This window comes from Aricia agestis, chromosome Z, assembly GCF_905147365.1.
Source record: "Aricia agestis chromosome Z, ilAriAges1.1, whole genome shotgun sequence".
Classification (NCBI taxonomy): domain Eukaryota; kingdom Metazoa; phylum Arthropoda; class Insecta; order Lepidoptera; family Lycaenidae; genus Aricia; species Aricia agestis.
The window spans coordinates 13,971,548-13,995,966 of record NC_056428.1 but is presented as its reverse complement, the minus strand read 5'-3'; the positions used below and the strand labels follow the sequence as shown (position 1 = coordinate 13,995,966).

At 36.6% G+C, this 24,419-nt stretch overlaps 1 protein-coding gene across 5 annotated transcripts; it reads left to right on the top strand.

Annotated features, from left to right (window-relative positions):
• On the top strand, positions 1-24,124 carry LOC121739169 (protein lifeguard 2-like). Of its 5 annotated transcripts, none has more exons than XM_042131513.1 (8): positions 1-167; positions 8,652-9,187; positions 11,738-11,827; positions 17,289-17,401; positions 19,872-20,031; positions 20,358-20,487; positions 23,299-23,569; positions 24,107-24,124. In XM_042131513.1, exons 1-7 carry the CDS (start codon positions 149-151, stop codon positions 23,520-23,522), a joined length of 1,272 nt encoding a protein of 423 aa, XP_041987447.1. In that variant the 5' UTR covers positions 1-148; the 3' UTR covers positions 23,523-23,569; positions 24,107-24,124. The 5 variants fall into 5 exon arrangements, with proteins under 5 accessions (XP_041987447.1, XP_041987450.1, XP_041987448.1 ...); XM_042131516.1 differs by lacking the exon at positions 24,107-24,124 and having other exon boundaries at positions 8,652-8,987; positions 9,024-9,187; positions 23,299-23,606; XM_042131514.1 differs by lacking the exon at positions 24,107-24,124 and having other exon boundaries at positions 8,652-8,992; positions 9,029-9,187; positions 23,299-23,606.
• The last annotated feature ends 295 nt before the right edge of the window (positions 24,125-24,419 follow it).

Genomic DNA, 24,419 nt, shown 5'->3' with positions numbered 1-24,419 from the left:
TTAGTCTGTGTCAGTTTATTTTGTTTTGCTTTACGCAAAAACGTAATATTCTGATAGGCTTATTTTGCAAAATTTCTAATATTAAAGCTACTCAAAAGTGGTGCGTTATTTTAAGAGTTACCTACGATTCTAAGCAATCGAAACAAAAATGAACGATATAAAAAATGGTGAGTAAAAATTATTGCATGTTGCATGAAATCCATAAAATATCAAACAAAAATGAACGATATAAGTAAAATAATATGGTGAGGATATAATAAAAAAATTTTTGCATGTTGCATGAAATCCATAAAATATTATTGCTTCGTTCGCGCTAAAATCTAAAATCCCTAAAATCTATAATACCCACAGAACTATACCCATGAAGACCTAAGTAGGTTACTTTAATACTTTCTCTGGTTTTAAACTTTAAAGCTTCTCGAACAATTTCGGCTTGTCTGGTTATGCGTACGGTTAGTGTTTGTATTGAATTTAAACCAGGGCATCAAGGACATCTGTATCCGTCGAAATGCAATGTTATGACTTTCATATTCAAGTATAAATACTAGTATATAGAAAGGAATTGAGACAAATAAACATAAATTGAATTATGTAAATATTGTCCCCTTATTCTTATTTCTTACCTTAAATAAAAATCGGCCAAGTGCCAGTCGGACTCGTGCATGAAGGGTTCTATACCATTATAAAGCAAAATTATTCCAACATTTGTGTTTTTTGTATGGGAGCCCCTCTTAATTTTTTATTTAATATTGATATTATTATTAAATATTAAAGTATACATAAAACTAAGGATTGTGTGAAAAATTCAAGTACCTACCTGTTGCTATTATTGATATAGAGCAAAAAATGCCAAAAAAATCATGTTTGTTGTATGGGAGCCCTTAAATATGAAATATTAAAATGAAAGATTAAAAATCATTAAACAGTGCAAAACTTTTTCATAGCTAAAATTGCACAGGATGTGGCTGTAAAATCCCCCTTGAGTCTTTTCTGTAATGTTAGTGTAACCCAATGCACTAATTCAAGAAAGCAGTTTATATGAAAGTATATCACTACCTACGAATAATAAAAACTAAGGAATCGTAACTCACATACTATTCCCGTTTTAAATTTTGGTTCCTTTTGATCTGTCATGTAACATCAGCCTAGTACTGCTCAAGGTCACCTAAATATTGCAAATGTATTGAAATGTGTACCGTACCTAAAGCTGGCTCTCACGGCGTGTGATATCACAAGCCGCGCCGCGCCGCGCCGAGCCCGCCATTACGAGCGAGCACGAGCCACAGGCGAGCACGAGCCACCCCTTCTTACGGCGCGTGATATCACAAGCCGCGCCACGCTGACAAACATTCAAGTAAAATTAAACTTTATCAACACGATAATAGATATCATTTTGCTCTAAGTCACTACGTTAAATGAGTAAATTATAATGAAATGCAACTTTATTCACTAGGCAACTAGGTTGCATTTCAATCTATGCCGCTAATTTTATTATATTAAGTTTAATTCCTTTATTTTGATAACAGATGCCGCTGCTTAGCGGCTACATCGCGCTATAGCTAGCACGAAGATATTTGTTATAGGTATAAGGTGATTAACTAGTATGAAACTATTTATTTTCCATTCACACTCACTCTTGGTGTTGTAGAATTATCATGCCAGAGCGATTTTAGTCCCATCACCCATGGTAGCCGTACAGACGGAATTCGTGATGTTATGCTCGAACAGAAGCGTCATTCTTCCACCAGTACGAATGGAAACATAATAATTATTATTATTGTGAATTATAAAAGTAGTATAGCATCACGGGGAACTGGGAAGGTTTTGAGCAATTATTATTGTTCGGAATCGTACATCCTGCAAGTGTCCATCATCAATCCTCATCACCTTGGTGAGTGGCAGTCTTCCACCGTGCATTTTTTGCGTAACATCCTGCCACGAACTGTAAAACTCAGGAATGAACTGCCACCAGTATTTGAGGACCAATACACGCCATAGGAATTTAGTCCCAGCCCCCAGGGTATCCCACCCTGGGACTTCAATCCCTCTGGCGTGATAATTCTACAGCACTAAGAATGAGTGTAAGTGAAAAGAGTTTCGTGCTAGCTATAGCGCGATGTAGCCGCTAAGCAGCGGCATCTGTTATCAAATAAATGAATTACACTTCATTTAATAAAATTAGCGACATAGATTGAAATGCAACCTAGTTGCCTAGTGAATACAGTTGCATTTCATTAAATTTTACTTATTTAACGAGGTGACTTAAGAGCAAAATGATATCTATTATCGTGTAAATAAAGTTTCATTTTACTTGAATTTTTGTGGGCGTGGCGCGGCTTGTGATATCACGCGCCGTGAGAAGGGGTGGCTCGTGCTCGCCTGTTTGCTCAAGCCGCGCCTTTGAAGTTACCGACTTTAATCGGATCGGGACGCGCCTGCACGAGCCGCGCCGCGCCACCCCTTCACACGGCGCGTGGCTCGACCGGGCGGGGCGCGGCGCGGCTCGTGGTATCACGCGCCGTGAGAACGCAACCACGCCACCACTTCCTTAGGGCGCGTGGCTCGAGCTGGCGCGTGGTACACTTTTTTGACAAGTATTGTGGAGCATGTTTTTTGACGGAGTTACTTTTCCCTAGTTTTTATTATTCGTAGATCACTACATATACATATTTAATCCAGACAAGGATAAAGGATTTTTCATATTGTTTTATAAAGACATAATAATATTATGTTTTAAGTACAGTATATTTAAGACAATATAGTATTATACATATTTTCTTATCTCAAGTTGCAAAAAACAAACACTGAAAAGTTTATTTCATCATGATAATATATAAGTACATTTCAAAAGAAGTCAATAATATCTTAAATTACACAATGTTTTAATAGCCCACTCAAATGTATAAAAGTAAGTACTTAAATATTGTTGTTATAGCCATTTCGAAAACATAGATTTTATTTCTATGCTGCACCTGGCTTGTTGAATTAAGGTACGCGCACAGTTTGTCGGGGCGTGTCGGGGCGCAGCGCAGCGCAAAATGCGCTATAGCATACTATTGCCGGGTCAGGACTCAGATCGCATCGCGTTGACGAATTTTAACGCTCACTGTGCCGGGGCGGGTCAGCGCGCAACGCATTGACGGATTTTGAGCCGAGGCTTGCCGGGCCGCATCGCATCACATCCGCGCGCCGCTTGGTTTTGGAACACTGTTGCCGGGGCGCAGCGGGTCTTGTCGGGCCGTGTCGCATTGACGGAAATCCGTCGCGCAAAAATCCGCGCCGATGCGTCCCGGCACAGTGTGCAATACGCGCATCCGCTTTCATACAAATTGTATGGAGGCGGATTTTTGCGATGCGCCCCGGCACATCGCAAAAATCCGCCTCCAATTAATACAGATAAATTATACTTATAGTTAAATTAATAGTAAATAAATAATTTTATTACACAGTCTTACAGCTAAAAAATGTTCCTTTTCATTTTGTTCATGCGACATTCTAGTCTAACAATATACCCAAAGAGAATAATATAATCACCACACGAGGAAAAAGGTGAACATAAAAACTGCGCTCGCGTCGCGAACCCGAGACGAGTTGAAAACCGGTTTGTTTCTGGGAATTTTGCCTGACCAAAGTTCGGCTGTGTGTGAATGCGGGCACGTCATCTTTGCCCTTTCGATAAGGAAACACGCTACAATGCAGTTGATTTTTCTCAGACAGTCTACAAAAATGATTCGTCTGCCGTTTACAGTTTATGATCCTGTCGGCGGCAAATTAACCCTGAACAGATGGCACTTGAACTGCACAGTGCGAAAGAGATTCCTCTGTCGTCTACATAAGGTTCTTTCGGCGGCCTCTGAAAAGAATGCATTTAGACTGCACAGTGCGAAGGAGAGACATTGTTCTCTCGCACTGTTGCACTGAGCGACAGGGAAAGATATAAGTAGTACATACAGTTGCAACGCGTACTAACTTTGCATATTTTCGTTGCCTGTTTTAGCTACTGTGATAAACGATAATAGTCGGCGTTCTCGCATATACATAATAAATATAGCAATATTTGAAGCAGTTTCCTCTTGTTGCAAATATAATATGTTACAGCAATTAGTCATTATAGGCAATTTGTTAATATGTGGATAGTGATTGTTAAGGATAGTCGCGTTTTACGCTACGCTCATTTTTAGCAATTAAGGGTATGTACTTTTACCAGATTCGCTTAATTATATGACATACTGTAATTATTTAAAATAATTATTGATACCTACATATTAAAATTATTATAATTAAATTTTTAAAAAGTCGGCCAAGTGCGAGTTGGACTCGACCATGAAGGGTTCCGCAGCAGTGGATTTATTTTTATGAAATTAAAAGATTTATTTTTATATTTCAGTTGTTATATAACCTGAGGTTCCTGCACAAAAAATTACTACAAATATTCAAACACTAATTAGAATATTTTTTAGTGTTTAAATATTTTGTACTAAATTTTTGTGCAGGAACCTAGGTAATTACTATTTCAAGCTGAAAAATAACTCAAACATGTTAAATATTTTCGTATGAAAAAACTATTTTGGTATTACGTATGTAAGGTAAGTGACTAGTAAGTTTTAAAGCAACATTAATAAATATGGTGTTTTTGTGATTTTTCCAATGACTAGTACTGTCCAATCTACTAGTAATTTACCCTATGAGAATTTCGATGGCACCCGGCCTCTTCAGTATAAAAACAATAATAACATCCAATATGATAAATGACTAAAAGTATTAAATAATTTTTCCTATCTAATAGTGCCTTTTTCCGAATTCGGCTAAACCTCAACTAAAGCTGTACTCAATCTTCATAATTTTGGAGTCGGTACCCAGATATAGCTGAATCTTCAGTTCTCTGACAGAATATTTGAAACTTTTGGAACTGGCGCGGACTTCAAAATTATGAAGATTGAGTACAGAAATAGTTGAGGATTAGCCGAATTCGGAAAAAGGCACTATTAGATAGGAAACATTATTATAAGGATTAAAGATGTTATTATTGTTTTTACCTTGGAAGTCGGTTTAAATTTTTTTTAACCCTTCAATTAGGGAATACATTCTTTGCAAAAAAGTGGGTACGTGGTGTGCAAAAAAAATGGCCGCCCGGCCTACCCTCTTTATACAAATAATGTAATAACCTTACATCTAATCCATATTTTATGTTTGTGTGAAAAATATTATAATATATGTTAAATTTTCTATCTATCAAGCCATCATAATATAGTATTTAGTCAGATGTGATATTCGTCTCACCGCTGTAAACTTTGAAATCTATGTTTCAAACTATTTCGCAACAAATATATATTAATACATTATTATAATCTCAATAACACAGAGCTATACATACTGTTTATGTAAACAATTCTTTGAAATAACTTCAGATGTTATCATTAAACAGATACCGCGAAACATGTCAACTTTGCCAGCTTTATTCAAATAATTTTAATTCTTGTAAAAAAAATGTATAGAAGTGTAAGTTTTTTTTGCCCTCTGCAACTACAAGGCTACATGTGCAGGTGTAGGAATGTCGAAAACATTACTTCTGTTCATATAATTCAATTTATGATTGATTTTCATGCCGGGTAAAGTTACCTGGACTTGTAGCCAACATTGCCCACCTTGATTTTTCACGCAAATATGAACTTTGCCCAGGTGGCATCAAAATCCAGTAAAAGAATTTTGGAAAAGATGGTGTTTACTATAGACATTTAAACGATATCGCGAATAATATCCTACTAAATTGACTGGGCAATGTTACCCTTACATTTTTTCCCTTTTCCATACAATTTGCATTTACTAGTACTAGGGCTGCCAAATATCTATAAAATTACTTAATTATCTTTTTATTTATTTATTCATATAAGAAACACGGAAAACTTACAGCTAAGTAATATTGGTGACAATTTTATGTGTGAATCAGAAAGCCAATTACAAGTTTTCACCTCTAAGTAACAGAAACAATTGAATCCGAAAAAGTGTCGTTTATTCAGGAGTAAGGTTAATTATCTCGGCCATGTTATCTCCAGTGATGGAATCCAGACGGACCCGGAGAAACTGGAAGCAGTTCAAAATTGGCCAACCCCTAAGAACAAAACTGAAGTACGGGCATTTCTCGGCCTATGCTCCTACTACAGGCGTTTTGTTAAGGGATTCTCAGAGATAGCCAAGCCATTACATCGGCTGACAGAGGATAAACGACAGTTTATTTGGGACGAGACTTCTGAAGATTCTTTTCAGAAACTGAAGAAACATCTCTGTGAAACACCAATCCTGGGGTACCCACAACCTGAAGGTCAGTTTATAGTCGACACGGATGCAAGCAACACAGCCATTGGAGGGGTGTTATCTCAAAAACAGGGCGAAAGAGAAGTTGTAATTGCATATTTCAGCAAATCTTTATCTAAGCCAGAGAGAAACTACTGTGTGACGAGAAGAGAACTCTTGGCTGTTGTAAAGACGCTACAACATTTCAGCAAGTATCTCATTGGCAGACAGTTTTTACTGCGAACTGATCACGCAGCGTTTAAGTGGCTACTACAGTTCAAGAAGCCAGAAGGTCAAGTAGCACGATGGATTGAACAACTCCAGGAGTACGACTTCAAGACCGAACACCGCAACGGAAAGTCGCATGGGAATGCCGACGCACTCTCACGAAGGCCGTGTTCAGAAGACTGCAAACATTGTGTTAAGCAGGAATCTAATGAAGTGACATTAAAGTTAACGAAAGCAAGTCCTTTGGGTCCATGGGAGAATGATGCTATGAGGAAAGCTCAAGAAAGAGATGACGACCTTCGGCACATCATCACATGGAAGAAACGGGGTGACGTAAAGCCAATCTGAAGTGAGGTTGCACCCACTGGCGCTGTCACTAAGGCGTACTGGGCGCAATGGGACAGTCTGATTCTTCAAAACGGAATACTCTACCGGAAATGGGAGAAAACTAACGGTAGAGAGTTCCATCTTCAGATAGTTGTCCCAAGAACGAGAGTACCAGATGTTCTCCGTGAAATGCACGACGGCGTATCAGGAGGTCATCTAGGTGTCAAGAGGACGTTAACAAAAGTTCGAGAACGATTCTACTGGTTATTGGTGGCATTGTCGAGACGATGAACAGGATTGATGCCGCAAATGCACCACTTGCGCTGCAGTGAAGGGACCACAGACCCGGAGCCGTGGGAGCCTGCGCTTGTATAACGTTGGCGCACCGTGGGAACGAATTGCAGTTGACGTAGCTGGGCCATTTCCTGTAACAGAATCAGGAAACAACTATTTTGTGGTTGTCATGGATTACTTCACCAAATGGCCCGAAGTGTTCGCCATACCAAACCAAGAAGCCACAACAGTCGCTTCTAAATTAGTCGAAGAAGTGATATCTCGGTTTGGTGTGCCTCTGGAAATCCATTCTGATCAGGGCAGGAATTTCGAATCACAGGTCTTCCAGGAAGTGTGCAGAATTTTGGGAATGCATAAAACGAGGACCACCGCGTACCATCCACAGTCTGATGGAATGGTTGAGAGATTTAACCAGACCCTTGAGAGGCATTTGGCGAAATTGGTAGATGACAAACAAAAGGACTGGGACAAGTTGCAGACCAAGTGGGACGGTCCATACAAAGTGGTTACCCGATTGAATGATGTGACTTACAGGATTCAAAAGCAACCAAGAGGGACATTCAAAGTGGTACACATAGACCGTCTGGCGCTTTACCATGGCAGTAACAATGATGCTCGGGACGAACATCTCTAAGAGGGGAGTAGTGTTACGGTACATGGTATACGGACACGTGGTGCCATCTAGCGACAAACCAGCGAAGCTTACCGAGGGAGCACAGGCAACATAAATCCCCTACTCAATACTAGATGGCATGAGGTGCGCAAGTACATACTCGAACCTTCTAGAAAGGTCCAATGTTTGTTTACGAGTTTACCGTTTATTTGTTTGCGTGTTTACGTGTTTTAATTTAGACCTTATGACTGAGTCCATAAGGTCTAAATTAAATTCAACTTACTGCACTTATCGTAAGGACGGCAGTTTTATTGTGGTACATGCTCGAGCCTCCTAGAAAGTTCCCACGGTTGTTTACTTGTTTACGTGAATCGGGAACTTTCTGGAATTCGTCTCGCCATATAAAAAGCCGCAGGCAGGCCCGGCGAGTCAGTTCAATCTGAGCGATCTTCGAGGCGACAACAAGTGATCAATAGTGAGTGAACCAGTGAAACCTGCGACTTGGCTACGACCTAGGACAGTGATAGTGCTTAGTGATTGGACCTAGTGATTAGTGTTTGGACTTAGTGCTAAGTGTTGTGACCCAGTGTTTAGTGCAGTGTCAATAAAGTCTTCAAGAGAGTCACCAGGTCTTTCTCTCCAAATAATCGAACCCTTGCACGTAACAGTATTATCACTTAGTTTTGTTACAACCAGTATACATATAATATGTGATCGAAGAATACTATTTACTCCATTTGCGAACTATTTTGGTTTGGTTGAAGAATCTGTACTTGTAACTCTGTTATTTCTGATATTATCTTTTATTTGTAGGCAATCTTACTTTCTCAATCAGTAGAAACGTATTGCATCATTTACAATGACTAACCTGTAATAATTATTATTATTATATTTCCAGACGCATCCCACAACACTTACAAAAGGTTAAAAGAGGAGCAAACGGACCCAGCAGGAATGGCATACGCAAGTCAACCTATGGAATTCACAAACCCAATATCTGGAGCATATCCAAACCCAAGCGCTATGTCACAGCCAAACCCAAGCGCTTTGGCGTATCCCAACGCAAGCTCTCTGGGGCTTCCAAATCAGAGTGCCATGGCACAGCCAAATACAAGCGCTACAGCTTATCCAAACGCAAACCCTCAAGGGCATCCAAACCAGAGTGCCATGGCACAGCCAAATACAAGCGCTATGACTTATCCAAACCCAAGCAATATGGCATATCCTAACCAGAATGCAATGGCATATGCTATGGCATATCCAAACCCAAGCAATATGGCATATCCTAACCAGAATGCAATGGCACAGCCAAACTCAAACCCAGTGTATCCAAACCAGAATCCTACGGCACCAGATTCAAAGTATGCCATGGTATATCCGGAAGGAACAACAAAATATTCAACTGACTCAGACACTCCCATCATGAGCAATGAAGTAAGTTTTTGTCATAAGGGCCTTATTAATGTTTATTTATTTATTACGATTTACCAACAGAATGTCATGGGATGATAGGCCTGGCCCTTTGTATACAGGGTGTAACAAAACTAAGTGATAATACTTTAGGGGGAGTGTGAGGATCCCCTATACAGAGTTCGCTGTGAAAGTAGCAGCGCTGAAAGATTAACTTTTTTTCACTTTTGTATGGAAAAAATCATGACGCTGCGGCGCTTGCCGACCTTCTTGCCGACACGCCTTTTACAAATCACTTATTTTTACAATCAAAATTGCTCGTTCAGCGCTGCTACTTTCACAGTGAACTCTATATATAAATATAAGGGACACATACACACCCTAAAATATTAACTTAGTTTTGTTACACCTTGTATATTTGATGATTTCGAAGACGTCTTATGAAATTAAAATATGTATGAAAGACAAGTTATCGCTAAGTACATAACATATTATGTTATGGCGTTTGCGAAGAACCACACATTTTGTTTTTGAAAATGGCCGTCGAAGTTCATAGATGATAGACGATTTAACTAAACGCCCAAAGCCTTTCTAGTTTGTTGTACAATTTAATTATTTATATTTAGCTACTAGCTGTCCCGGTGAACTTCGTGTCACTTTAAAACCTTCCCTGGACTTCTTTGAATATTTTAAGACTAAAATTAGCCCAACCCGTTCAGCCGTTTTCGATTTTTAGCGTTACTAACACAATTGAAAATCAATTTTTATATATTACTAGCTGTCCCGGTGAACTTCGTGTCACTTTAAAACCTTCCCTGGACTTCTTTGAATATTTTAAGACTAAAATTAGCCCAACCCGTTCAGCCGTTTTCGATTTTTAGCGTTACTAACACAATTGAAAATCAATTTTTATATATTACTAGCTGTCCCGGTGAACTTCGTGTCACTTAAAAACTTTCCCTGGACTTCTACGAATATTTTAAGACTAAAATTAGCCCAATCCGTTCAGCCGTTCTCGAGTTTTGCGCTTAGCAACACATTCAGCGACTCATTTTTATATTATAGATATAGATATAGATTATCGATCTTAGTCATACCAAAATGAACACTCTAACTTCCTGTACAGCGCAAAACAAGACGGAAATGTGCTATTACAATTAATGCTAAAATATATTACAGCTTTATTTTCCAGTGGTCCAGTGGCGTAGAGGATAACTCTTGACTAGGAGATTGTGGGTTCAATTCCCACGATTGGAAAATATTGTGGGACAGTGCGGCGTCATCACCAGATTGTTTTGATAACAAAGATGGCTTATGCGTTGAATGAGCATTTAATGCCTCCTGATCTTTCGCCTCTGTCGGTCATTCCACTGGGTCACTACAGTAAAGGAAGAGAGAGTGCTCTCGTGTACTGCGCACACACTAGGGCGTTACAAATATTCATTTCAATTTCATTTTATATTATACCAAAATACAGACCACCACTTTAATGTTAACCAAATATTTAACATCTCTGCAAAATGACTTCAAATAAATCATTGTTAAACCAAAAGTAGTAAATGATCACCTAAATTAGTAGTAAATGATCACCAACATTATACTAGCATTTTAAATAATTTAACATCTCGCTATTCCTATTTATGCAAAATGACTTCAAATAAATCATTTTTAAACCAAAAGTAGTAAATGATCACCTAAATTAGTAGTAAATGATCACCAACATTATACTAGCATTTTAAATAATTTAACATCTCGCTTTTCCTATTTATGCAAAATGACTTCAAATAAATCATTTTTAAACCAAAAGTAGTAAATGATCACCTAAATTAGTAGTAAATGATCACCAACATTATACTAGCATTTTAAATAATTTAACATCTCGCTTTTCCTATTTATGCAAAATGACTTCAAATAAATTATTGTTAAACCAAAAGTAGTAAACGATGACACCAAAATTAGTGCATATGTACTTAAATGATCACTAACATTATACTAGCATTTTAATGTAAAATTATAACCAAAGTACATATTTTTATTTTGCTGTCGCATTAAAGAAAAATGAACAAAAAAAATCATTGCTAACCGGAAAATAATAAATAATGAAAACCAAATTTGAACCAGAGACCAGACATTTGAACTAAGTACATTTTAATTTTAAAATGAGAAACAAGGATTACATCTCGTTATTTGATTATCGTAAATAAATACAAATACAATAACGATGATAATATAATGATAACGGGACTCATGGTATCTCCATACCAAATTTCAGCAAAATAGGTTAAGTGGTTTGGGCGTGAAGCGGATACATTGCAGTGATTTATTTGGACAGCAATATCGCATTGATTTGCTCACGAGGTGATCATTTACTATATTTAGTGATCATTTACTATATTTGGCATTCGATTACAATTTGAAGTGTTGTCGTTTGGTTGTCGTGACTAAAACAGCTGGTAGTATTGAAATTTTAGACTTTATTTTTTTGATGTTAAGTATCTCTTTTTGCTAAAAAAGTTAAGGTATCAGAAAAATGTTTGAAGGTCATTATATTATTTGTTCCTTTTTAAATTTCAGCCGCCGAAACCAAACGATGAGACGATGGACTTTGAAGTGCACGGATTTGACTTCAGCGAGCAATTTATAAGGAAAATGTTTATACGCAAGGTAAGGCTTCTTATAGAAGAACGGCACTTGTCGACCGCGATTCCATTATGGCGGGTGCAGTTTGGCACATTTAAAACTTCCTACAGGCAAAATGAAGCATATTCATTAATAAAATATATCCCTTGAAGGGTCACATTTTAACTAGTTTAACAATGATTTATAAATGAAAACCTTCATCAAATGTATGAAGTACCACAAAACAGGTTTGGCCCTCCATTAAGAACTGTGATGAGTTCATAATATTACGTGAATACTGGTTATGTTAATAATTTCTAGTACTAGAGAGTACTAGAAATTAACATTAACATTTATTAACATTTCTACGATCGCGGGCGCAACATCAAAATTCTGAAATCTCTTATAAGATGAATTAAATCGTAATTCTCTAACAATTTTTAAAATTTTCGATATGGAATATATATAATTAGATATACTAGTAAGTTTGTAATAAAACTGCACAAATTGTAGTTTTTTTTTTTTTTTCAGTTGTTTATTGGCCTGACAAAATAAATCATCTAAATCACTAAAAACGATTGAATAGTGTAATTCATACAAAAGATTTCGACGTATTGCTGTATAACTATACTACAACTAAACACTAATTTGAAATATATGCCTTTTTAATTTAAAAATATGGGAAAAAGCATTGCGATTCGCGTCCCTTAGATAATATTGTTTAAAAACGCTCTAAATTATTCGAATTCCATTTTTACCGATAGAAGTTATTTTGTTAGAAAATACACATCTTCTTACGTATTTTCCAATTAAAAAATGTAACTAACACCACATATTAAACATTCTCGTTGTGGGCCGTCTCTAGCGGAATGACCCAATTCTTAAAACAAGGGTACTCAATGTTACCAAAGCCATAAAACTATAAGTTATTATGGACTCCTTTCATTTTTAATGGTCAGATTCACATTTGGTATGGGAACGTTTTTTATCGACTCTGCAGGTCACAGTTTCGGTTAGCGAAATAAAGCGCTATATAAAAGTGAATTTATTTAATCTATCTACGACCTCACAGTCAAGTCATTAAGACTAACAGTTTAACATCACGCGGGCCACAAATAAAGTCCCGGCGCACAGTGGTCCGAAATCGCTAAATAGTGGACATTCGCAAAAAAGTTCGATTTTGGTATGGAAAAAAATACCATCCGATAGATTTTAAGAGCAGTAACAATAAATCCTTATTAAGTTTTTTATAAAAATGTATATTTAAGATGGAAAAAAATAATTACGAAAATGTTGTATGGGAAAGAATCTATAAATAGATTTTTTGCAAAAACTACTAAGTCATTCTGGTTCATTTTTGAAACAAGTAAAGTTCTAGTGGTATATAAGGTTTAGAAAAAAAATTACGAAAATTTACGTGCAGCCTTTTACAGTAGAGGGGTTCAAAATTTTGAAATAATTTTACTAACTTTTTAGGTGTGGAAAAAATACTATTTGAAAGATTTCTTAAAGAGTAACAATAAATCCCTATTAAGTTTTTTATATAAATGTATTTTTTAAGGTTAAAAAAAAATATTACTAAAATGTTGTATGGGACGGAATCTATAAATAGATTTTTTGCAAAAACTACATTCTGGTTCATTTTTGAAACAAGTAAAGTTCTAATAGTATGTAAAGTTTAGAAAAAAAAATACGAAAATTTACGTGCAGCCTTTTGCAGTAGAGGGGTTCAAAATTTCGAAATAATTTTACTAACCTTTTAGGTGTGGAAAAAAATACAATTTGATAGATTTCATAAAGATTAACAATAAATCCTTTATAAGTTTTGTACATAAATGATGTTTTAAGGCGAAAAAAAAATAATTACGAAAATTGTATGGGTATAATATAATACAATGATATTCTATGTTACTAACGTAACTAGATTGGAAGGTTACGGTAGCAACGCGTTGCCACTTCGAAGATGCCTGCAGGCATATCTCACATACATAATGACATAACGAATATATGACTTGACATTGTCTTTTGAACAAAAAAGTGGTTACGCATTTCTGAGAATCTTTTGTAAGACATTGCTACTCTAGTATTTTAGAAACTCATTGATATAATATATAAAACGAGTCCTTAAAAAGCAACAATACTTATTTGTATTTACAAACATGGATAGCAAAAACAAAATTAAACTAAAATTAGCTACTGACTAAACTATTGTAATTATAATAAAATAAAAATTGTTACACACACTAATAACTCAAACAATTTCAAATGAAACTTATAAATAAACAATAATAAATAATAATCAAAACATAGTGGATCTCCAATGCTATCATCGCCTTGTAATGACACAACTTTATTTCTTCGTAATCTTCAGCTGATAAAAGAGGTCTTACAAGCAACAGGTCGACTGTGTCTGTATGAAATTCTTGGTGTTTATTTTTAGACAACTTTGGACGAATGTGAGCCAAATATGGATCAGAGCTTATTAAAAAGTTGTTCAACAAATCTTCATTAGTTTCTGCTCGACTCGTCTTTTTAGTATGCATCTCTCTAGTATTTCTAAATTCTTTATTCCTTGCCTCTGAAGCTTCTTCACTCAAATAGCCTATTGGAATAAAGCCAAAATACTTACAAATATCAGCACCATGTATAAGGATTTTGTGAACACTTGCAGGCATGTAGTACCACGGATAAAGCTTTACATACAGCTCTGCAGTTTCCCTAGAATAATTTCGAAACTGATCTATATTGATAAGCTTCCCAGAAGAAACTGTCTGCAATACAACTCTTTAAGAAATCTTTCGAATAGTATTTTTTCCACACCTAAAAAGTTAGTAAAATTATTTCAAAATTTTGAACTCCTCTACTGCAAATGGCTGCACGTAAATTTTCGTATTTTTTTTTCTAAACCTTATATACCACTAGAACTTTACTTGTTTCAAAAATGAACCAGAATGACTTAGTAGTGTTTGCAAAAAATCTATTTATAGATTCTTTCCCATACAACATTTTCGTAATTATTTTTTTTCACCTTAAATATACATTTTTATAAAAAACTTAATAAGGATTTATTGTTACTGCTCTTAAAATCTATCGGATGGTATTTTTTTCCACATCAAAATCGATTTTTTTTGCGAATGTCCACTATTTAGCGATTTCGGACCACTGTGCGGCGGGCCGCAGATTGGGGACAGCTGCGTTAGACATCGAAGAGTAGAGATGAGAAGAATACCAATGAATGTCCAAAATGCTGAGGTATTTTCCTGAGAAAATACCCGAGCGTCTCCAGAATGTAAAAAATAAAGTGATAATACTTTGTGGTACACACCCTAAAGTATTATCACTTTATTTTCTTACATTCTGTAGACGGTATGATGTAATATATCATACCGTCTACAGAATGATGATGATGATGATAAACGTCATGAATTAGCTCATACTAAAATAATAAATATAAACATTTCTAAGACACATACACATATTGTGTCTTAGAAAAGTTTTTATTTATTATTTTAGTACTAGTTGTTGCCCGCGACTTCGTCCGGGCTTCAGTTTATAGCGCGCGATGTCAACAAAATTGGTGTCAAAAGCTTTTATAAAAAAAAAAACTCTGGTAACTCCTTAAATCAAAACAGCTGTGCCGTGAATAATATTTCATTTTTTTAAATTAAACTTTATATTTTATGCCAAATTTTAAAGCTTATTTAGGCCCATAATTACACAACTTTACCCATAAACTATTTATATCATTGATAGGTTTAACTTTTAAGGTTACGTCAGTGCAAAGATAAAGTACTGATTTATTTAATAACGTAAAAAAGTAATAATAGTCGAAAAAAAATCGAAACTCGAATGTAAGATGATACCACCTCTTATAGAAAGTCTGGGCAAGCGTCACCGCGATGTAGGAGACGCACGGCGCCGTCTATTATGAATTTTTGGAACTAACTTAATTTGAACAAATTTACGCATTTTCACCCCCTTATAACCCTTTTTTCTAGTAAAAAAGTAGCCTATGTCCTTTCTCAAGCTGTAGACTATCTGTATACAAAATTTCATTACAACCGGTTCGGTAGTTTTGAGAGAGACAGACAGACAGAGATACTTTCGCATTTATAATATTATTATAGATCAGCTAATTCATGACGTTTATCATAGAGACAAAATATTATCACTTTGCGATCATTCCACTTGCCACCACCAAAACGATACCTTCGGTGGTGTCATATGGAATATCTAGTCTATATGACACCACCGATTACACAGTATAAGCTGGGAACAAATTATCGGACGTTGTCCTCGGACGTTTTCCTCGGATGCGGCTTGTTTCTATCTGGTTAATACAAAACACACTAAACTGTGCACATTGTCTGACATAAGTCGCGGACACGACCTTCAGCGTTCGGACGTCTAAAGAGAATCTGGTTAGCGAGATGTTTTTTCATCCGCGGACACGGCGGGGTGCGTCCGCGGACATTCAGTCGTATTCGTTTCATTTTATGCGCATGTGCAGCTTTCCCTCATGTGCAGTAATAGAAATTAACATCAATATCTGTCAGATTTTAACACATGACACATTCAAGTCATTTCAAATTGTCAACTGTCAAGCAGCGACAGTGAGGATGATTATTTAGCGGTAGCTGCACTGTGTTGTCCGCCAGAAAAAGCACGCTCGGAAAGCTTATGAACCATAAAGAAATATAATATGACAGTAGTTGACAGTACTGATATTATGAACCCAAAACTCTACATTATATTACCTATAGTGTCCGACCAAAACTGATTTTTCAGCCGAAACTGAAACCGAAACCAAAATTTGATAACATTTAAAATTACAATTATTTACTGAAATTTACTTTTTTTTATTTTAATAACACATTAGAAAAAGTGCCAAATTGGATTAAAATAAATATTATTAATTTTAGACTCGAATATGTTCCCCAGAAACTTTTCAGTACTCATACTCCGTTTTTTTATCTGAGTAACAAAATAAAATAAAATATATTTTTATTCAAAATGGGAAAATCATGATACACTTTTTGAAAGTCGAACCGGTTCGGGAACTACCCCGCCGAGAAGAACCGGCGTAAGAAACTCGCACGGTCTGTGCGGTTGCACTCGCATTTGTTGTTTTGCAATATAAATTAAATTTATTATCAATCTACGAATAATAAAAACTATTATCAATATAAAAAGTAGATAAAAATTAAAAACCTATTCTCAGGCCTAACGAATGTACCATCGAGGAAATTGATTCCTAGGCAGTTGACAGACCCACGCCATTTGGTCGGATTACGTCAATTCAATGTTAATTATAGTGATCACTATAATTAACATTGAATGACATGACTGGCTGGGTTTGGCGTAACGCGACCAATCAACGTAGGTCATATACATTAAAATCGGTTGAGCCGTTTGGAAGAGTCGCGCACAAACACTTTGACACTAGAATATTATATATTAGAATTACAGGTGTTACACGTCCTATTTACCTTATAAACTATTACAGGTGTACGCTGTGCTGATGAGCCAGCTTCTACTGACGGTGGCTATCACGGCCTTCTTCATGTACTGCGAGCCCATCCGGGTGTTCATGATGCAGCCGCAGAATATGTTGCCTGTGTGAGTATGGCATGTGTAAAACACCCAAAACACCCGTATACATTATACAGGGTGTAACGAAACTAAATTATAATACTTTAGGGTGTGTACTGTGTATGTATCCTTTATGTAGAGTTTACTGTGAAAGAGCAGCGCTGAACCACCTTAAGGTTGACAACCGTCAACCTTCAGGCGCTCCCACACCGGGAGGATTCACATGTACTGTAACATTATAGATTGGTCTTTGAGCATTACATTACTACCTCCCTGACAGTAAATCTGTAACGTTACATTGCGCGCGAATGCTCCTAGTGAGGGAGCACCTTTAGAAAAATAAGAGATTACAAGTGACACATAGGACACACATTACACACCCTAAAGTATAATTCTTTACTATACACCCTGTAGGTATATCTTTCTCTTTGTTTTTCTCTTTCCTGTGTTGTACGCATAACAGGGAGTTATGTGTCTACTATAAGTCTGTTAAACCATATAACATTAAATCTTATATCTTTAAACGAGCAATTCTTGTATATCTATACTAATATTATAAATGCGAAAGTATCTCTGTCTGTCTGTCTGTCTCGCTTTCACGCCAAAACTACCGAACCGATTGTAATGAAATTTTGTATACAGATAGTCTACAGCCTGAGAAAGGACATAGGCTACTTTTTTACTGGAAAAAAGGGTTGTAAGGGGGTGAAAATGTGTAAATTTGTTCAAATTAATTTAGTTCATAATAAATGGCGCCGTGCGTCTCCTACATCGCGGTGACGCTTGCCCAGACTTCTTTCTATAAGAGGTAGTATCATCTTACATTCGAGTTTCGATTTTTTTTTCGACTGTTATTACTTTTTTACGTTATTATATTTAATAACGTAAAAAAGTAATAACAGTCGAAAAAAAAAGTACTGAGTTATTACTCAGTACTTTATCTATGCAGTGACGTAACCTTAAAAGTTAAACCTATCAATGATATAAATAGTTTATGGGTAAAGTTGTGTAATTATGGGCCTAAATAAGCTTTAAAATTTGGCATAAAATATAAAGTTTAATTTAAAAAAATGAAATATTATGTACACACTGCACAGCTGTTTTGATTTAAGGGGTACCTACCAGGGTTTTTTTATAAAAGCTTTTGACACCAATTTTGTTGACATCGCGCGCTCTAAACTGAAGTGCACGCGGACGAAGTCGCGGGCAACAGCTAGTATAATATATATAATTGGAATCTCGGAATCGGCTCCAACGATTTTCATGAAATTTAGTATATAGGGGGTTTCGGGGGCGATAAATCAATCTAGCTAGGAATCATTTCTAGAAAATGTCATTTTCATCGGATACCGAGCAAAGCTCGGTCAAGCAGCTAGTAATAATTATTTTACACTTTTCTTGCACTTATTCCGTCGTAATAAATAATTACTTTGTAATAAATCTAATATAATAAAGTGGAATAGGTGCAAGAAAAGTGTATAATTATCTAATTCAACATGAATTTCCACTAAGAACTTACTTATTCCGTCGTAATAAATAATTACTTTGTAATAAATCTAATATAATAAAGTGGAATAGGTGCAAGAAAAGTGTATAATTATCTAATTCAACATGAATTTCCACTAAGAACTTACAGTACACTCAATATCATATCTAAAAGGGGTCGTCCATTAATCATGTGATGTTTTTTTGGCATTTTTAGACCCCCCCCCCCCCTCATCAAATTTGATTTTAAAAGATATAAAAAAACTACAATAATAATCTCAAGAGGTAGGTATGTCGCAGTCATCTGGTTTATTCTGCGATTCGATTGAATGACTAACGCATTCATTGAATGACACCATTCAATCGAATGACTAAAGGACAACTCATCAAGAAGTTGACTGTGACGTTTAATGTCTTGACTAAAAGTCATAATATCATGTGAAGTCGTTAAAATAAATATAGGATGCTTTAATTTTTTTAAGTAGCCGTTGACGGGGTAGTTATGGGTAAATCCACGCTATCATATTATTTTATTACAAAGAAAGCACTTTAAACTGCAATAGCTTTAAAGTAAATTTAATCGACAAAATATCATCACAGCGACATCAGCTGTGCGAGCTGTTTGACGCCATATTTGTTTAGTGACTACTAGCGCCGCAGTGGGAAAAATTAAATAAGTTCAATTACCTGACTGATTTCATGTCCGCTATCTTCATAGGGCTATGTTACAAATCGCTAACTAGTTGGACGTTGAGTGACGACCGTTCAATCGATTTTCGGCCGAGTCATTCAATTGAATGGTGTCATTCATAGAATGCGCTAGTCATTCAATCGAATCGCAACCAGATGACTGCGACAGACACACAGCAAGCCGCTTTCGAATTTGTCCATGTTTGACGAAAAAATAAATACACGTGATGTATTACTACACCCCCCTTGTGATATTTCGTAATTTTTTATGGACCCCCTTCGAGCCTCGCATGGCGACCCCAAACCATTATATTATGTCCAGGTACATGTCGATGGGGGTTCTCGGCATGGTGTTGATATGTATGATGCTGTGCACGGAGCTGCGGCGCGTGGCGCCATGGAATTTCATCTTCCTGGCCATATTCACCGTCACGCAGGGCATCATAGTCGGCATATTGGCGATATACTGCGGAAAGGATGAGGTGAATTATAATAGTATTTTAAAAAGATAAAACCGACTTCAAATTTGTACCTAATCAAGAATTAGATTCCCTATCTCGAAAACTACTGAACCGATTTTGATGAAACTTGCAATTGAATAATAAGTATATCTCACAACCTGAGCACTTTTGTGGTATACTTTAGGAAAAAAACTATCACGCCTATTGATTTGTGCTTTAACATAGTAATTTTAAAAATTAATTAAATTAAAATTAATTAAAAAACTGCCTTAAAGAGAAGCGCGCAGAAAAACGACGCGAGCCCTCGCAAAGCTCGGCTTTAAGCTATTTTTTGTTTTATATTTCAGGTGCTCCTCGCGTTCGGTATCACGGCAGCTGTTGTGCTGGCGCTGACGCTGTTCGCCTTCCAGACGAAATGGGATTTCACCACCATCGGGGGCGGCTTGCTGGCGACGCTGGTGGTTCTTATTATATTCAGTGAGTACCACATACATAGGCCTTTCCCAAAGTGGGCGATAACGCCCCCTCGTGGGTGCCAAAGGTCTAAAGGGGGGTTTGGGACTCAGAAAAAAATGGGGGCATTGTGTAGAGGCTTGGGGGTGATTTAGGGGTCACTTAGATGCATTTTAAATTGACACAATGGGGGCGATAAAACAATATTTTATTCTCAAAGTGGACGGTGGACGGTCCCAAACATATTTTGTTTGGGACCGCTGACATACATAATTGCTTTGCTTTGTAGAGCATAAAGGTGGGTACTTACCAACGTTACGAGGTGCAATAATAACTGTACTCGTAGACCCGTAACACAATATAGTGACTTCGCGAATCTGTGTAATAATATAACACCTCGTAACGTTGGTAAGTACCCACCTTAATGCAACACAGTGCCGCACAATGCGTGGGCTAAATGCTAATGCTTAGTCAGAACGTAAATTAGTTTGAGAGTGTTTGATCGTAGTAGCCAATAGTCATATATTTTGGACTCCAAAACCGGGGCAACCTTATAAATAAAAAATCGTCCACGTGCGAGTTGGACTCGCGCACGAAGGGTTCCGTACCACAATAGAGCAAATATAGGCTGAAGATTGTGTTTTTTGTATGGGAGCCACCCTCAATTATTTCATTTATTTAAATTATATTATAAATTAAGAAAATTTATAAAACTCCCGCCAAACAACTTTAAAAAGTAATGAAATATGTAACTAATATTTACTGACTTTAAGTTTAAATAATTCCCTAGTGTAAAGTGATATTTTAATCCATAATTGTTGTCACGGTGTGTCGGGGGACGACCGCCAACAGCGACTTGCATTTTGTGTCACTGATTGTCTCGATTCGGTTCGCTGTGAACTGACCCTTAAACTATAATGTTATGTGAAATCAAACATCTACATTAGCGGTCCCCCGACACATCTTGACAACAATGGAGAATGTTACTAGGTATGCCAAATTGCTTGAAATTTTGTCACAGTAAAGCCTCTATGTATACGAATACACTAGTTTTTGTTGTAGTCAAAAATAGAGAGATTTTATAGGCATTCAAAGTTTCGAAAAATATCGAGTCCCGCTAACAGTCCCGCGACCGCTTGTGACGTCATATCACAATTATTGCGCCGCGCGGGCCCCATACAATTAACGTGATTTTTTTGCTCTTTATTAATAACGGCAACAGGTAGGCACTTGGCATTTTCACCAAGGCCTCAATTATATGTGTACTTTAATAATTAACTAGCTGTTTGACCGAGCTTTGCTCGGTATTCGATGAAACACGAATAAAATGACATTTTCTAAAAATAATTCCTAGCTAGATCGATTTATCGCCCCGAAACGCTATATAAGAATATAAAAAAAATATTTATGGGGGCTCCTATACAAAAATCAAAATTGTTGGCCTATTTAGAGTTCCGTAGCCAAATGGCAAAAAATGGAACCTTTAGATTTATAGATTCGTCATGTTTGTCTGTCTGTCCGTCCGAATGTCACAGCCACTTTTCTCCGAAACTATAAGAGCTATACTATTGAAACTTGGTAAGGAGATGTAGTCTGTGAACTGCATTAAGATTTTAATACAAAAATGGAAAAATTATTAAAAATTTTAGGGGTCCCCATAGGTACAACTGAAACAAAAAAAATTTTTTTTCATCTAATCGTGCGTGTGCGCAAGCGTAAAAAAAGCGTGTGGGGTATCTTTGGATAGAATCCAGGTGATGCTGCAGCAGCAGCATGCAAATATTTACTGTTTATCTACGTCTTACTAGTTATCGCAATTAAAATGAGCCCAAACACGAAACCTCTGCGCTAAGTTGGTGAGGAGAATTGGGTATCCTATTGATTAGCAGGTGATGCTGCAGCACCAGGTCAACTTTCGATTAATGTGTAATACTATGTTCATAAATGTCACGACATAGAATGTAAAATATAAAGCCCACCAAACGAATGCAAGTTGCTAATCGGCCCTTCACCAACCCTGATGTGCCGTGATTTTCCATCACTGAGCAGGCTGATGATGATGAACCACTGACCTTCATTATACAAGTACGCGTACTTGTATATTGTATAATGGAGGTCAGTGTGATGAACTATAGCTAAAAACACTTTCGATCATGTCAGCTTTCAAACAAAAAAAACTAGATCAAAATCGGTCCACCCGTTTGGATGCTACTATGCAACAGACAGACAGACAGCCACGTCAAACTTATAACAACCCTCTTTTTTGTCAGGGGTTAATAATTATTATAAAGTACAAATAAAACTGAGCATTTCGTAAATATTTCAAGTGCCTATGTATTGCCGTTAATCGTTATTGATATCAAGCAAAAAATCGTGTTTGTTTTTAATTTAATTTATTTTGTTTTTAGTATTTGTTTTTTATTTAGTAGTACACAATCTGCGAAAATTTCAGAAGTCTAGCTATAGCGGTTCTTGAGACAGACAGACAGACGGTTAGACATCGAAGTTTTAGTAATATCCCGTTTTTACCCTTTGGGCACGGAACCCTAAAAAGTAAGGCAGCAAATAGATTATTCTGTCACTCTTATTGTTAACTAATACATAATATCTCCATATTTTTATCCTGCATGTATCCTAGCCTAGCCATGGTTACTCGACATTTTTACAGATACAACATTTATAAGACAGCTTTAGCATGTCCCTCGGGCTCCCTGAGATCCTATCAAAGAGTTTTTATGGTTGGACACCGCTCCTGGCAACACGGGATACCTTCCCATGTGTGATCAGCCGATGCTCGTTTGAAAAAAAAAATAACATTTCTTTTTTACTTTTCAGGCTCGATAGCGGCGTTCATGCCTTACTATCGCACGATGAATCTGCTGTACTGCGGCATTGGGGTGATTCTGTTTTCGTTCTACATTATCTATGACACTCAGCTCATGATAGGCGGCGAACACAAGTACTCTGTGTCCCCCGAGGAGTACATATTCGCGGCTCTCACCCTCTACCTCGATATATTGAATCTCTTCATATACATTCTGCGGTTGCTGCGCTCGTAAAGATGGTAAACGTATGTACTAAACGAAGACGTCCGTGGAAGAACCAGGTAAGTAACAGTTTAAGGTTTTTGTTTTTTTGCATAAATGGAGAATGTTACTAGGTATGCCAAATTGCTTGAAATTTTGTCACAGTAAAGCCCATAGGCTATATGTATACAAATACACTAGTTTTTGTTGTAGTCAAAAATACCTAGTAGTTTTGATTTTATAGGCATTCAAAGTTCGAAAAATATCGAGTATAAATTGACTGTTAGCGGGGTAAATTTATACTAGCGCAGAGTCGCATCGAAGCGATTTTTAAAACTGAACATAACAAATTCAACCTTAACACCAAAGCGTTAACGCACATATTACTTCTGAGAATTTAAAAAAATGCTTTTTGGTGCGCGCGCGTTCTCGCGCATCCAAGCGCACACAAGCGAATCTACGCGTCATCAACTCATCACTGTAGGCACTCTGGCGAACCCGCGCGCATTCGTTCGACTTGTTGCGAATAAATATAAATTGTTACTATTATAACTTACTATTTTAAATTGACCCTAACAGTCCTGTGACCGCTTATGACGTCATATTATTTTTGACAGAGAATATGGACTGCTAATAATCAAAATTAGGTAACATTCTTCATTGAAGCTAAGGACCGGAAAAATGATTTGAAAAAAACTGTGGATTTTATGTGTAGCCTGATATATTGGCCAGATGATGAAGTAGATAAGTTATAAGGTTTGTTCAAATTATAAAGGAAAAACTACGAATAATAAGAACTAAGGAAACGTAACTCCCATACTAATTACCGTTTTAAATTGGGTTCCTTTCGAACTTTCATGTAACGTCAGCCTGATACCGCTCAAGGCCACCTAAATATTGCAAATGTATTGAAAATGTGTACGGTGTACA

Excerpts from the sequence above, each read along its gene's own strand:
- LOC121739169 (XM_042131513.1), top strand. Across the intron at positions 20,032-20,357 it reads TATACTGCGGAAAGGATGAG|GTGCTCCTCGCGTTCGGTAT; the intron begins GTGAATTATAAT and ends TTTATATTTCAG. Across the intron at positions 20,488-23,298 it reads GGTGGTTCTTATTATATTCA|GCTCGATAGCGGCGTTCATG; the intron begins GTGAGTACCACA and ends TTTACTTTTCAG.